Source organism: Acanthaster planci, linkage group LG15 (genome assembly GCF_054643075.1).
Source record: "Acanthaster planci isolate LZ-2023a linkage group LG15, COTS_SCS, whole genome shotgun sequence".
Lineage (NCBI taxonomy): Eukaryota > Metazoa > Echinodermata > Asteroidea > Valvatida > Acanthasteridae > Acanthaster > Acanthaster planci.
Genome location: NC_141791.1, coordinates 13642450 through 13659314, shown reverse-complemented (window position 1 = coordinate 13659314; position 16865 = coordinate 13642450). Strand labels below are relative to the sequence as shown.

Here is a 16865-nt window from a genome sequence, read left to right as displayed (position 1 = left end):
GAAGAAACTAGCAGAAGATGTCAAAGAGCTTTGAAAAAAAAAAGTCAACCCCCTGGGCAGCACTTGGGAAACGGGAAGTTTACATTTGTTAGCCTGGGTGTTACTGTTTCCAAACACGGGGCGCTAAAAACTACAAATGGTGGCTTAAGGAGCAGGGACAGCCTGATGGGCCAGGACCGAGAGCTGCTTGGTTTACCCAGCAAGATATAGGTTGGAGGGGTACCCCCCTACATGCCCAGTTCTGTACACACTCTAGACTATTGTTACCTAACACATCCCCCCTAGATATCTGAAAAGTATTCCTGCGATTCCAATCAACCAATGATGAACACAAAGGTGGGGGGGGTGCTCTCCGTCCCATATCTTGCTTCAAATATTGTTCAGAGTCTGCTGGAGGTACTGGTAGATTTACGAGTCACTCACTTGAGAACAGTCCAGGAAGGAAAGAAGTGGCATACAAGTTAACAAGGTCAGCGGCAGCATGGCCGAGCAGACAAGGAAGTTTACGCGGGGACACTTGGAGGGTCTCCCTTTTATTCCCAAACGACTCAAGCCGACAGGCATAGGTTCTCTTCCAGTTGTCTGAGGTTTGCATGGATCATTCACTCACCTCTTTATTCTTGGAACTCATCCCAGTTTGATGATAAACCCACACAAGATGGTTTTTTTTTTGGGGGGGGGGGAACTCATCATGCAGCATGTGTTTCCTCAGCTGTGTTTGTGTACATGTAATGTCACCACGGCAACTTCAATGTGGTAGAGGCTTGCATGTTACTCTTTTGTTTTTCTTTCAACACCACTTATGCCAAGGACACAAGGCGACCCACATCAACTTTGTGTGTACATGCTCGTCTACGTGTACTTCTAAAATTGGCCATTTGCTACACTGCTCTGCCTGCAGTTTTTGCTGGTTTTTTTTCTCCTAAAGTGCAGATGAATGTCAGCAAAATTTCCCTTCAGATCTGACCGCCATCAACGTTGTACAGATGGTCAAAATATGAAACACGATTTTTGCCAATTATCCCTTTATAACTCAGGGTTGGTCTCTGTGGATGGTCCTCAAATTCTCCCTGCCGGTTCCAACAAAGCCGCACGTTCTACACATGTCACAAATGCACACATTTATCCAGTAGGCATTGACGGAAAGTCAAGGTCAACACTGAACGGAAGTCACGTTTACTTTTTCAGTCAACATTTGTTAAGCTTTCTCTGCCGACTGCAGGGTATGCATCTAGGTGAACAGAAAGCATTGAAGTCACAGAGAAAGACTGACCGGACTTGAACACAGGGTCAAGTTACAAATTCAGTAGTGTGTAGTGGGTGCCCCGCAAGGTGGCGGGAAATTATTAAGTAGATGTTGCTTAGCAAACTTATGTATGTAAGAAAATATCTGGTAGAAACCAGCCACAAATAATGTACACTGTATAACTTGGCTGGTATCCTGTTTTGCTCTGCACATATTTTCCAGGCTTAGCAATGTCCTGTGCTGCTATAAAAATTTACTACAGCGTACACTGCAAAGAAAATAGCCAAAATATGCCATAAAAAAATCAGGAGATTCCAAGTTTCCAGAATCTGCAGCCTCTGTCAGTTTTTCTTTCCAAGCTGACCAGATTGTGAATCACAAGCAGGTTGACTTGATTTGATTGGATTCATAAATCCCAAATCTCGTCTCAGTCCTGTTTGCCCCAGCCAACCTGTCCTCTACTGCCCCTCCAGTGGGCCAGCCCTACACTAATGTGAGAGGTGTCCCCTGCTCTGGCCAGGAAATGAAAAATAGGTCAGGGTTGGGCAAAATTGCTCCCCTCATGCCCTCCTCAAAGCACAGCTGTGGCCACTGGCTTGACCTTGACAGCAAGATTTCGTTTAAAAATGAAATGGATATATCTGCTCGTTTGATCCCTTCAGCTGGTTAACCTCTCTGAATGGCCACGTTGTCTTTCTCCTAAAAACAACCTCATAGATCATCACCCCTACCAGTAGCTCTCCTGGATTCTTGGTAAACCATCTGATTAGGAGGTTTGTGAGGATTTGGCCAGATCGAGGAAGGTAGAGCCCTGGCCTCTGGTGTTTCACAAAGGGCTGGAAGTCCCTGGAAAGTTCAGATGCAAACAACTACCATTGACTTCCCTTGGGGTCTCTCGTCAAGTCCATCACAGGTCATCTGGTCTTAAGCCAAGCTCACCAGCTGTACACATGAACAGTGACAAAAGCATTCCTTTGTCATTTGTTCACCCAGCTGTGTAGGACTGGTTTTCTGATTGGACTCATGGTCTGAAAGCAGTGCTTGTTTCCTCCGTAAGAGTATAGCGTAGGACCGCGGAAAGTTTCCAACTGAAACAGACAGTCAGGGTGAAAAGTGACAAATGGTATGCACTTGCTTTACAGAACTGTCCTGCAGACATAAATCATTTTTCATTTTACAAACACCAGCACTTTATTTGCCATTAAGGACCCAGTTTTGGTCCTATAAAGCTGTCTGTCGAGCCAGCGAAACTAGAGTAATGTAAACTCAGAAAACACTTGGGGCTAGACAACAGCCACATTAGTATCCCCATTAAGTGAGTGCAAGGTACTACAGGCCTTACTTCCGGCTGGAGTGCTCTATTTGTCACCGAAAAGTCTGGCCCATTGTCCAAACGTCCCACAGACATGGAGATCTCCAATGTTCATGTGTATGGACAGAAGAAACAACAGTTAAAGTGGAGGTCTGATTAGCTGCATGGTAGGAATGATTACATGCAGCAGGAATGAAGTCTGTGTTTAAGAGAAACTGCAGGCCCGAAATTTGCCTGGAAGTGTCCTCTCTGCCTTTCTGCTTGGTCTTGGTCTGACCAATCAGCAAGGGCTGCTTGGTTTTATGTGAATATTTTCAGTCAGAATGGGATACGAGAAACATTGATTGCCAGATGTAAATATGACACACTGAACACACACACGTGTGCCAACTCTTCACATAACCATCAAAAATGATTGAGCCAACATACGTGTAACACCCAAAGTGGCCGTTAGATATAAAACATTTTCCCACATATCGCAGAGTGACGCAAGCTGTATCAGTTTTTTCCCTCCAACTCTCCAGATCGACTGTGATGGAAACGGGTATCCCAGCCCTTCAATTTATCACTTCCAGACATTGATCCTCAGATGCCCTTAACCTGTTTCTGTCCTCGTTTCTGTCCTTGCATAGCAATCTGGGTTAAGGACAGGTCCCATTAAAAAGGAATACAAGTACTTAGCTCCTTAAACTTTGAATACTTGCTCTGAATATGCTTTTTTTTTTTGTTGGACTGACAGATGTGGTTGTGTTGGCTTTGAATTTATCTTTCTCAGTTTGGGGGGGTGTCAGATAATTTTTGGAACAGTTAAAGAGACTTTGTCCGAGTGAAGTTCTTTGAGAGAGGGTCCCTTGACAGTATTCATTTATATGGATCTGTTACCAATGGAAGAAGCTTAAATAAGCCTTTTGCTAGTTAACTTAGACCCAAATCTTGTACACTGAGTTCTTTAAGTTCATGTGAACATAACTTGAATTCTCCATACTGAAACCACTGTTGCTATACCTCATGATTCGGGGCAAGCTTTTTGCTTCATTACATAAGAGATGCCTTGCAACAATACACAGTTCTCGATAGATAAGAAGGGCACAAAGGAACCAGTCTATTCCAGACATTGTGGTGGCTATGCAAAAGCTTGCCCCGAATCATGAGGTTTAGCAACAGTGTCATTAGTCTGGGGAATTCAAATCGTTACTTTTATGTGCAATCACATAACTCTGTGTACCAGATTTCATTCAATTTTAGCGCGCAAAAGGCTTATTGGTAAATGTAAAACATTGTTTGCAGTTTCACGCAACCGCACCAAGTGGTTAGGGCCAGGACCCAATTTCATGGAGCTGCAGAAAAGTTAGCAGAAAAGTTGTGCTAACGTTAGCAGAAAAATTTGCTTACCTTAAGCACGATTTCATGGCGGTGCTTGGCGTGGTTGTGCTAATGGCTGATCGTGTATAGAGATTTCTATTGTCAAGTCACTAATTTAAGCAAATTTGTCCTCCAAGGTTAGCATGCCTTTGGCTGTGCTTACTGCTTACGGTCTCCATAAAATGCGTGGAGCCACTGTTAATGTGAAATCGTGTGCTGAGCAGCGCCCTCTCTGTGTCAGTGGAAACAAACCAGCCATGCTACCACAAAATGTCATTTCTGACTTAATTGTGTACTCTGCTCTGTCTGTCCACCTCTCATCCGGTGTGCATTTTGTTTCAAAACTGTTTTCTTTTTCATCGAACTGTATTTCACCATTATTCCTGGAAACGTTAAATAGTATTTTCTGTGTTCTTTTTCATTTCCCATTTTGTCATAAATTTCAAACAGCTTTCCAGTTGAGCGCGCAAAGACAAGGCAGCCGAGATGAATTAGAGGCGATATCAATTTTCTCGAGAGCCAATGCATTATTGATTGTTGCTCGGGGCTGACTTTGCGCATTCTCTCATGTTTCTTTGTGTGTTTTTTTTTCACCACTCGCAGTAATTACAACACCCCCCAGTCTGCTGTCAGGCAGATGGGGGGGGAGTCAAAACTATAAATCATTGTCACGGGTAAGGCTGCGACAGCTTCAAGGCCGCCTGGCCCACAGACAGGACAGTCAAGGTTATAGGAGCATTGTGGGTAATTCATCAATAGCAATGAAGAGCGAGGCTGAAGCGTTGGCTGGGAGCGAAGCGTCATTGTTACCAGCAATAATATTATTTATCCATAGAAAGCCAGAGATCTGCGGAGTTGGCGTCCATGCCAATACAAATATCATCATTCTGTCAGATTGTACAACCCCTATGAATGACTCGTTATTTCATTCTTTCATTTGATTTACCCTCCATGAAATGCAAACAAGCACCCGTTTTAATTCCAAACAGTCAAATGAAAGTATAGTTGAAGGGCCAGCTTTTTTTTTTCTTTCTTCCTTGTGTCAACCCAAAACAATTGTTTGTATTGCTTTTAATTTACTTTGTTTGTTAATTCTTTAACAAAAGCATTTTGTGAAGCCATTCACGTTGAGCATCGATGGTATGGGGAATTGAAAAGCACATTTCTTTTACGCTCATCAGATGCTTCAAATCTAATTTAGCAATTAGTATCAGTATATCTCCAGGTGGAAAGATCCCCTCTCCAAAACCACCTTTTTTGATCTCTTGTAAAATTTCCAAGGGGAATAGAGTACCGAGGTGAATACGTCACACGCACAAGTAAGTATGTAAAAGGCATGAGCGCGTGAACCAGCACGTGAACCAGCGCGTGAACCAACACGCGCGCGTACTCAATTTGTTTGCACTGCACTTTCTGGTTCACAGTGACGTCACACTTGGGTACTCCATGAAATCGACCACTGGAAACACAACCAGATATAATATGAAGCAAGCCAATTGGCGATGTGACACAAACCAGCTTGCCTGATCCCTTAAGTTCCTGAAAAAAAAGGGTTTGCAGTCTGATCAATGCCCTTCACACTTGAATCTCACCAGGCAGGCTATAAGACTTCAATTTTTGCACTCTAGGGGGTTGTTTTTATGCATCACTCCTTGATCTTCTTCGCCTCACTACTTTGTTGAGTTCAAGATCACTGATTCTTCTTTCATGTTTGAGAATTATGACTCTGTCTCCCCCCCTCCCAACACACACACACTTCCTTCTGGTTTTGTCATTAAGCCCCGTTTTTTCAGTTTCATTTTTTCTTTTGCTGGTCTCCGATAAACCGCCAAAACCACAAGTGAAACAGCTCATAGTTCTTCTAGAACTCTGCGGTTCTTGGGGGGAAGTTTAGTCATTTGAGTATGAGAGGTTTATAAAATACCTCGAAAATTATACAAGGGTGTTTGTTTGGCCTGATGACTACATGCACATGTACACTGACCCTGATACATGCACATTAATTTGGAAGCACGTGTACGTATATGGGCCCTGAGCTGGACTAGATTAAGACCAGAGAGGGTTCAGTTTGCCTGGCATTGGAGGCACCTTCACTGGTTCACAAAGGGACTACGAAATGTACACGTTACGTCACGTCGCTACCAACGCTTCCCCACCAACCCGGCTCTTTTTAAGCAAAGATGGGAAGAGTCTAGTGAGATTCAGTTTGATAGAAACTCCAGTTACTGTATTTATTTCAGGAATCTTGGAATTTTACAGTGATTGGATTTCTTTGCCAAAAAAGCTGAAGGCTATATGGGTAACATGTACCTGTATCTAACTAGATCTAGCTTTCAGGAAATGGGAAAGGGGGTGACAATAGGAGCGGCTTTGTGGACAGTGTGCTAGGGCATTCAGGGTCAGTTTCTTTCTGAAATGATTGACTCTATGAAGCTCTCTTAAGAATTAGAAGGTTTTAGATTATTTCATTTATTAGTTAAAACCCATTTGAGTCTTGTCATAACTTGAGTAGCCGAAGGGAAGGGGGATGAGTTGAAACCAGCCCCACAGCTCCCCTCCCCATCGCTTCCCTCCTCATAGCTCACCTCCCCATCTACTGGCTTGACTTATAACAAGTTGAAGGCCCCTGTCTTTTATCCCCTACCCGCCCTCCAGATAAATCAAGCGCAGGAATAAACAAAAGAGCAGAATTTGAAGAGATTTAGTCAATCTTACCGCTGGGTCAAAGAGATGGCTAAAAGAAGAAAGAGAAATTGCACCACATTCTTGAACTACCCCCCCCCCAAAAATCCCTCTGATCAAAAGAAGGAAATAGAGCTGCAAATGACCACAAGATCTTACCCAGATGGAGGTTTTAGTCAATGTGCTGGCACCCACCCACCAACAAAGACCTAACCTTTTTTCTTTTCATTCTGCTGTGCCAGCGATAGAAACAGCAACGATATTTCATGCTTTTCCAGTTGTCTGAACTCTGGATGCCTGTAGTCAATACTGACCTCTGGGCACAATGACTGTCAGCTCGGGCCATCCAAGCTGCTCGTCAACTCCCCCCAAGGACCCTTCATTCAGACAGTAACTTTTGTTCAACAGTGAATAAAGATCAAACTCTCCAACCCCCTGTTTGTGCATTTCAATCTGTTGGTGTTTCCTTCCTCAACTGGGACCAGTTTGTTGGAACTACCTAGCGGAGATATTTGGCCCGGCATACAAAATATAGGTCTTCCTGAAACTGATTTCCCAACAAAATGCCAGGCTACGTGTATTTTCTGTGACTGGTCCCCTGCACCTTTTTGCTGACCTCCTACATTGATGGCAAACACAGGGGTGTGAGAATTCAGCTCTTTAGCTGATTTCAGCTTTTGTTTTTGTGCAGATGTTGACCCCGAATTTCAGCTTTTTTGGACATCTGGTCTTCGCCAAAGTATGGGAACTTTTTACATTTCAGGTTTTTGTTAGCTGTTTTCAGCTTTAATTTAAAGTGGCCACTCCCCACCCCTGTAAAGAGTACCATCCACTTGGAGCTCCCCGACTTTGAAAAGGGTCGTGTCATATTACTGACTGAACTGAGTAGCAGCTTACTAAATCAACCAACACAGCAATTCAATGCTATTTGCATCAACCATGTGTTGTGTTGACTACACAGTATCCCTCGTAAGCTCTGTATCATCAGGAGCGATTTGTCCTTCCATCAAAGACAAACGGAGCACATTGTTCAAATTTTGAGTCACCGGTTCTCAGAGTGTGCCCTGAGAAAACCGGTATGGTTCAACGGGAACTATTCAACTGCTTTGGTCATCAATTTCCAGCCTTTTTCCAATTTTGTCCCCAGACGTGTTGTAAGCTGATACACATGTGTAATGTTTGTAAGTAATTGTAATATCTAGTTACTTTGAGCACACAAGAGTCAAGATGATCTTGTCTCTCAAATGACTGAACAGGGGCTAGATGTGTAATTTTAGAGTGATTAGTTTATTATGTAATCAAATAGCACGGCAGAGACCACCTTCTTTTCCCGGACCTGAAGACTAAAGAACTTCTACTTTGCCAGCAAACACAGCAAAAATAAGGTTGAAGGAGTGAACGGCCGTCTAGCCAGTGTGCACCTCGCCTTGAATGTAGGAGTAGTCTATACACATCTTTTTCCTGTGTCAATTTAAGTTGTACATGTACAGATCCCGCCAATGCTTGCACCAAGGTCGTAAGTGTACATTTGCAACATTGTTACATGTCCCGCTCCTGCCACAGAGTCCTTGGGCATTCTGCCAAGGTGGCGTGGAAGCTCGGCATTTCTGACACATTGGTTATTTGTTGCGAGGGAGGGATTCTAGCCCGTTCAATTTTCCCCAATTGGTTTTTTTTTTTCCCCACGTCTCGGCAGACAGTGTCTGTCTTAAAGTGGATGAAGATGCACATTTATCGTCGTGTCTCCGCATTGGATTTATTCCGTTTGAGTAGTTCTTCAGTTTAAGAAAGCACCCCATTCTACAATTAATTATCAAGGAATTATAACATTCGTGATTGATGATCCTGTACAAAACATGCAAAAGGCACTTCAAACAAGTTAGAAGTATGAACAGAAGAGGAAAAATAAGGGCTCCACCGTTTCAGGTGTTTACAAAGGTACGTCTGCGCAACTATGCAAGTGTGCTATTTTAGGCTGATTCATATTTTACAGGGATATTCTAAAATGCTTGTTACAGTCATTTGCAAAAGTTTAAGACCACCTAGAATTTTATTGGTATTTCTGTCACTGGGCCTGCATTACACTGTCTCACTGAATGATTACTTGTCATGATTTTACAGTGGTGCATAACATCAGTGTAGTGCTGTATACCCATTTGAATGAAATTTTTTGCAAAGGCAGGTCCTGTATGACATTTTGTCTGCAATGCAGCGTGGGTAAAAAAGCCAGTCTAAGCAGTCAGAAATAAAGGAGGGCACACTGAATATTAGACTGTTAACATGTCAAATCATGGAAATGTAGTCAAAAATGTTCAACCAAGGCACCAAGGTTACACATTGAAAATAAACATAAGTTGCCATGATTGATTGGTTTAAGTTTGGTTTGCCGTCAGGTTAATGCATTTTCTATGGGTGGTCCTAAATGAAAGTATGAAATGCCAAACTGAAAGGTTCATTTAACAGAAGGAAGATGAGATGTAACTTCTCAGATATTTCAATCCCCTTGAGACTTGGGTGGTTTGAGAGAGATCCATGTCCCAAGTTCCAGTGTTTCACACAAAGTTTAAAAATACCACTGCACTGTAAATCTCCCCAGAGTTGCCTTTTCCACCGTCATTAGCGGGATCATGATGGGCTGGTTTGGGCTGATTGTTCTGCACCATCCTTCCTGTTGGTTCCCATGCTGCCACAGATAGTGAGTTCCTTCCCTTTCAGGCCGGGGATTCTTCCTTTTTTTTTTTTTTTCCACGGGCCTGCTAGTTATGTGGCTCGTCGTGGGCTGATGCTGCAAAGGAAATACCAGGCAGATTAAACTCCTATGCCATGGTCGAATGTCGTTTTGGGGTTTGGCCGACTTCCCGCACTGAGGGAACAAAATTGTCATGTTTACAAACAGTCAACTGCCAAAGCCGACAAGCAAATGTTTATCAAACGGAGAGAAGAAATAGTGCCCCCCCCTTCCCTACCGCCCCCTAGTCCTGAGTTTTGCGCACATTGAACTCATCAGAGTGCATGTAAGCACAAGAACAAGAAAGGTAGTCATACAAGATTAGTCTCTTTCGACTTAAACAATGTTGAAAAGCCAATAACTTGCGCTGTTGCTTCTGTTTTTTTTTCTGGGCTTGTGTGAATCCAAGTTTCACATCAGCTATTTTCTTAGAGATCCTTCATTCTACAGCACCCCTCTCTATCATCCAGCACAACTTAGACTTGATTTTTGTTGGTGTGGAATTCCGGAAGGAATCTGACCGTCTTCGAACAGTAGGAGGGTTAAACGCGCTTTGGCCAGGCTCAGGGGAGGCTGTCAGTTCTAAGAATTCACACAGAATACCAGCTCGTGGAGAAGTTCACTGAGCGTATTTCCTCAGAAGTTACGCTTAACTTTGACCTGTACTTTATTCATCTCGTGGTACAGCATGTGACTGCAAAGTGGAAATGACAAGGCCACATCCCTGAATCTTTCGTAAGAACTTTGAGAACCATATTGCAAGTTTACATAACAAGCAGACCACATCCCTGTAGTGAAAATATATGTTTGTGGGATTGGGTGGGGCCTAATCATGTTCACACATTTCCATTGTTGCAAATGTTATTTTATTGCAGTCTTTGCATTATGTATTTAGCAGCTGAACCAGAAAACGACGTCTGTTCGTACGTGACCTGACCCAGTTCTGTTTAGAAAGTTACAGCTGCCCCAGTTTTGCTGGTAAAAAAAAAAGTTAGTAGTTTCGTGTCCACTTCCCGTTTCGAATGCTGCCTGGCCCCGGGTACATGAAGCAAAATGAGAGAAATGCGAACTAAACATAGTGTATGACCATATCTAGTGCAGGTTGTTCTCTCCCGGTGTCCACTCCTAGGATTGTTTAAGAAACAGTGAACCAGTTGCAGTATCTACATTTCCCTGGTAACCCGTAGATTCACCTAATTGTTATTTCTGTCTTTTCCACCTGATCTGTATTGTGGAGTGCTGAGCTGGGCGTCAAGACTGACATCTCCTCCGACACAGACCTGTATCAGAAATCTTTCAGTGCGACATTGTTTGTTGTTCTTTTTCTTTCTTTTTTTTTTTTTACATATGTTTCTCAGTTCTCGCTTTGTTTCTATAATCTGCAACTGTTCGCATAATCATTTGATATCAGTTCCCGATCGCCTGGTACCTCTGTTGTTTGGTCTTTCCTCCATGTCTTGGTCCTTATTTTGTCCCCAGTCCTTTCAGAATTCCATCATTATTCTTGTCTCCATCCCCAGCATTTTCCTCCCTGTTCATTCTCTGCTTCCTCCCCGCTTCCCTCACCCATTTTCATCCCGTCCTAATTTTCCCGTCTAGTCTCCCTACCTTTCCATTTTCCTTCACTCCAGCATCCCAGTAATCATCCCAATAAAAGCAACTTCCATCCTCCTCCCTGCATTTGGTCTTGCGCATCCTCCCATCGTCTCTTCCAGTCCCAGCCCCCCTCCCCCATCTCCTGTTCCTGCCCGTCCCTGTCCTTAGCAATTCTCCCTTTGGTGATCCTCCTTTCCACCCACCCTCCACCACCGCCCCTTGCATCCCAACTCCTCCATCTTTAAAGAGCTCTGTCACTTGCCCGCGGCCCGCATGTGGCCACGCCGCTGAAAGACAAGGGCTTAATGAGAGTGCGGCCCAGTAATTGAAACGCAGGCGCTGGCGAAGTAATGAAGCAGAAACGACACAGGCGCGTCTTTCACTGATCGTTATATGTCCAGCAGATGTAGAACAGGGAGTTAATCTTCCCTTGGCTAGGCATACTGATGAACAGCCTTGTTTGCCACTTTGTTGCAGAGAGATTCCCTCCTGTCAGATGAGATGTTTAATCTGTAGCTGAAAGCAGTTTTATTTGAATCAGTTTTGATTTTTTTTTTTGGTGATGAGGTATTTCAACTCAACACATATTCTGTGAATTGTTCTTTTTTAAGCTTTAGTAGCCCCTGAACTTAGTTGAGGAATCACAAATTTCCTCTTTTTGGGGGGGGGAGGTTGTGGCTACCACTTTGTGATGGCCATTCTTCAGATGATGTGTTCTTCAGAGTATTTCAAATCTAGGAGTGACATTAACACAGACATCAAAAAATTCAGGCGAATTGCCTCAGGCTACAATTCAATTTGGCACTGATCCAACAAGTCAGCGGATATATCAGCGCCTACACACAAGCTCTGACATGCATTCTTTTTTTTTTTTGTACAAGGTATCTTGCACTTTATCGGCCGATCATTTCTTTATCTCCGGATTTGTGAAGCAAGGTTTCACACTTCCAAAGTAGAAAAGCAAAACCACTGACACAGTTTTTTCCTCCTGGTTTTGGAGTTCTGCTGTAGTGGGGTGGATAGGTCAAATACCACTGTTTTTTGAGGGGGGGACTAGATTGGTACAATTCCGGTGTTGAGAACCTGTGAAAAGTGCATTAAACTAATTCCCCTTCTCTCTCTGTTGTGGAACGGATTAACTCCACATTGTTCGCCCTGCTTTTGGACAAGAGCGTTAACACAACCATTGTGAAGACCTGACCAGCCAAACCGCCCCGCTTTAGAACCTCTGGATGGGATTGTGGGGGCAAATCCGGTCACAGTGTCCCAACCGCATTGAGGAGAATCACCAGACCATGCCACAGTCTGGAAATAACTTTCCAGCACTGAAATCATTCCCTTATATCAAATCACGAGTTCTTTGAGTGGGCTGCGGGAATCAACATGCACCGTTTTCTTTCACACAGCATTCAAAGCGTAATGCTGAATTTATTAATGAAAATTGAATTTTCTCTCCAAAGTTTTCAAAGGGGCACAATTTTCATGGGAAAAAAAAAACCTTTTCTGTCGGAAACCCATTTTGTTATGACCACATGCAGCTCAAGATCTGGTACATTGTACATGCACCATGTACGGTATGGCCTTGTACATACATGGACATGCCTGACTAGCTACTCCACATGTACATGTGCATGTTGCATGTGTATGGAAATGTGCCTGAATGGCGAGTGTAAGAAGAGAGTGTATTTTAGACAGTTTGAAGTACATGTATAAAGATATTAAATGACCCCCTTGCACTGTAAATTATTTGTTTATTATTTTTACATTCTTGTGGACATATTTTACTTCATCTGTGAACTACGAAGGAATTTTGTTTATGAAATGTAATACCAAGAGCAAAGGAAAATAATCCGGAAGGCAAGGGGCACGTTGTTTGTGGGTAATTCCAGAAATGAGGGGTCCATTTTTTTGGTGTCCCTGTCACATCTGACATGTGATTCTGTAAGTTCAGAACACATTTCTAGTTTCCAAGAGTGAGGAATTAATGCAAATTACCTGCCAAACAAATAGTAATAGTTTGAAATCAATCCTGGTGATATTTCCATGTCTAAGAACAAAGGTCAGGTGTAACGGACACGAAAATGTCCTCTTTTGGACCCCTAATTTCTGGAATTACCCTGGAATACTGTGGGCTTAATTTTGCCAAACTTGGGGTATAATTTAATAAGGCTCGTCATATGCAAAGGTATCTTGTGGATCAAAGTTATATGTCTATCTTGCTTTGGTGACACGGCAAGTACACGCTGTACAGGGTGTATTATGAATGCAATATACAAGAGATTGATTCCATGGTGTACCCGCAAACCCATTTCTCATGCCTCTTCCACCGTGCCAAGCTTCAAATCTTACTTGTGAATGCAATGGCTCTCTGTAGTGTTTGCTGTAAAAGCTGAATGTTTCCCAACATTAACGTGGTAGTATGGAAAGTGCTTGAATTTGGCTTTTTTTTGTGTGTTGACCTTTTATCTGCAGTTTCCATTGGCAACAAGGATTCGCCTAATGGCGCCATCACAGACGGCCACAATGGTCACCAGAGAATGCTCCCCTCTGTCGGTCAAACCATGGAGAGTGTGGACTTTGACCAGCCAGACAGCAGCAGCAGCAGGAGCGGGCTCAACCTGGAAGGGGAGGCAGAAATGCTGGTCCATGTGAGTATCGATGCCCAACTATAATCAGAGTGACAACTCAAAGTAACTCAGTTTCAGCTGTTTCATGTCGAGTGTCTGATAGGCAGTTAGATGAGCAAAGTTTTGAGAGGAACTCAAACTGTCTTTGATGAAGTGAGTGTAGCCAAGACTTGGTGAGTAACCTGAGCCACCATGAGTCACAGTCTCTCAGAGGGACTCACAAGGATTTTTTGTAACAACTGGGTCTTTGTAGGCTACTACAAAATATAATTTCAGTGTTTTTCAGTTCTTTGTAGGTAAATGAGTTAAGCAAAAGACTTCGGAATTTCCAACAGTTTAACGTTTGAGTCATATATGAACATAGAACACTTGACCTTGTTGCTTCGCGTAATACTAGCAATGTATACAAGTTTTCCAAAGTATACATTTGTACATATGTATCAATTTTCCCACTAATGCAGCCTGTGTGTATTTATCCAAACCATGCCGCCACATGGCATATTTCTGTACAGTGGCTTAAATTGCCAAAGTGTTGCTGCGCATCTGACAGATGTTACACAATTTCCGTCCAATTTCAACTCCTTGCAGGCCATGAATGGGTTTCTGCTGGTGGTGCAGCAGGACGGACAGGTCATGTTCGCTTCGCCTTCCATCCAAGAATACCTCGGCTTTCAAGATGTAAGTAAAGGAGGCTTCCAAGATGACTTTTTTCTCTCTCCAAATCCTTGCTTCATCTCTGGCTATCAATTTCATATCATGCGTCAGAATCAATGTCAAGGGTTCCTTCGCTTGGGATCCTTCAATGTCTGTGTTGAAGAAAATGGAGCACTAAGTGACTGGATGGTCTTGTCTTAGGGCACAGAAAGTTTCAAAAGTTGGAAGGCTTCAGCCGATTCAGAGTTGATGCCAAGGTTTAGAGAATGCCCCCAGTCTCAAAATCTTGTAGATATGAAGTCTGAGAATAGTCAGTAGCCTGGTTGTCCGTATGACTGCTGGTGCAGGCTCAACTCATTTACATATGCATGACCGGGTGCTGCCTTTGCATAATTGGTGAATGTAGCCAATCAGAATACAGGAGAGGTAAAATTGTCATGTTGCATTGGAACCAAAGGGATTTCACACGGATCAATGGTGTTCCCTGTCCTTTCATCCATGTGTGATGTGACATCATTTCTTTTGTCTATCTTGACTCTAATGACAACAAGAAGAGAGAAATATGGGCTGTCTTCACCTGCAATTTTGGAAAGTTTTGAGACATTAATAGCAGCACAAGTTTGCATTTACCATCAGCTCAAGCAATCTACGTTTACACTCTCCAGGATATTGTGTTTGCATTGGGCTGCCCTTGATTGAGGCCATGGGATTTGGGAGAGCTCTCATTTTGCGATTCGACAATCCATTTTGGCAGATGAACCTGTCAGTTCACAATCGCACCTACAACATTTTGCCGCTAGCGGGAAATGTATTCCTAACACCCAAAACCCAAGTCGCAATTGTATTGGCAGTCGTCGGGGTTTGCCCCTCAAGTTGGACGACGGTCGGGCTTATTTGCACTTTCCCGATACTCCAGCCGCCACTCCAAGCGCACTCTGGTAATAATTACATCCGAGTCCCCCCCCAGAATTCAAGCCAGAAATAGTGCATTGATACCCTGCGCCAGGCCGCGGATGTCCCAAACCCTTTCAAGACCAGACAGGGGGAAAGCACGACACCTCTTTAGCGACTAATGACGCACCGCTAATTTACTTAGCCGCGGCAAGACCGTCAAACCGTTTCACACCAAGGCCAGAGAGTGCACAATGATTATGAGTGATTTACCTCATGGATGGCCAGAGACGGGCTTCATTGGGAAATAAATTGCTACAGAGAGAAAAAAAAACCCCAAAATAGCCTTAGTGGGATTTAAAAAAAACATGCTGTGCTCTCAATGATCAATCGAAAAATTTTGGCATCATTGTCAGAGTAATTCTTTAGGCTGAGAGGGTTTTAACGAGACTCATTAGAGCTTGGGGGTTTTCAGCCAACGCGTGGCTTAGAGTAATTAAAGCAAGTTCGGCCACGACAAATCTCAAAGAGTGTCCCCTCCCCCATCCCCATCACCATTCTTCCAGCTCGTTATTCAATCATGACAGGGGGGGAATCTACGCTAAATTGATCAGGCCTGTTTATCTTGTTAAAGAGTGCGTCTGGCCGGCACGGATGATAAATGGGCGGAACACTCTGAAAAGTGCAGGGCGGGAGTCACGGCGATACCGGCAGCACGAGGCAGCAGATATTCTGTCAGCAGTTTTCCAATTTCGGTAAATCTGCTCCCTTGTTACAAAAGTCTGCTTAGTCTCTGTTTCAGCAGTGATAGCTGTATCTTCAGTCCGTACCAGTGGTTCTGTTCTCATCCCCCATTTTGCAACTTTTTGGGAGAGCAGAAACAAGACCCATTGTGCATGCTCAGCAGTTTAGTGAGCTGTTAGGATAAAGTCCAACGTCTCTCGCTAGTTTGATGTCGGTATATATACCTTGGACCCTCTCTTTTAAAACGTCTGCCCTCCTTCGCCCATGCGTGCAGAAAAACATTACACCTCCGAAAAGACTGTCATTTATGATAGGCCTTAAATTGTGAACTAATGGTCCAACTTTATAATCAGGAACTAAAAAAAAATAAATGTCCTCTGAACAACTTGGCTACCAAAGAAGTCAATTTGCATAGCACGCCAGTCAGTACATTATGCATAAATGGAACGGAATGATATAATTTTACTGACGTGCTTACCCGTGGTTTGTTCTTCTCGGAAAATCATGCTTCATTTTCGCTTACATCACCTGTAAGAGTGTAAGCACCTTATGTTGGAGACACTGTGACAGGTGTAAGGTACCACCGTGCTGTGCCCTTCAACTTTGACTTTACCTCCGACCCCGAGCAACCTCAACCCCAGGAGATGTTCGTGACTGCAGTCTTTGGGGAGTGGTCTCGCTCAGTTCCGTGATTTCGTAAGGTGATAGCGAGCTGAAATAATTTATGAACACTAAAATTAGGCATCTAGACAAAGGTGGTTATACAACTGACGCCATCTGCAACGCTACAGAAATTTTTTGTTATCAGTACAAAGTAGGCTTTGAAGACAAGATCTTCACAAAATTTAGACAGCAAAACGTGAGCAAAATCAAAAGAAACGGGATTAAATCAACAAGCCAAGCAGCAAGCAATAAATTTGTTCTAAAAAAAAAGAAAGGAAAACATCTGTTGTGAAAAAAAGGCTGGCAGTCAACCAACCCAGTTTTTAACTATCGAGGTTTAGCTTAAATCATATAGGTTTA

At 43.3% G+C, this 16865-nt stretch overlaps 1 protein-coding gene across 1 annotated transcript in view; it reads left to right on the top strand.

The window, feature by feature from the left end:
- Window positions 1–16865, top strand: part of LOC110978844 (uncharacterized) — a 90631-nt gene that overhangs the window by 57931 nt on the left and 15835 nt on the right. The window contains exons 3-4 of the mRNA XM_022234133.2: window positions 13399–13574; window positions 14142–14231. Coding sequence (XP_022089825.2) covers window positions 13399–13574; window positions 14142–14231 — 266 coding nt within the window. The remainder of the gene's footprint in view (window positions 1–13398; window positions 13575–14141; window positions 14232–16865) is intronic.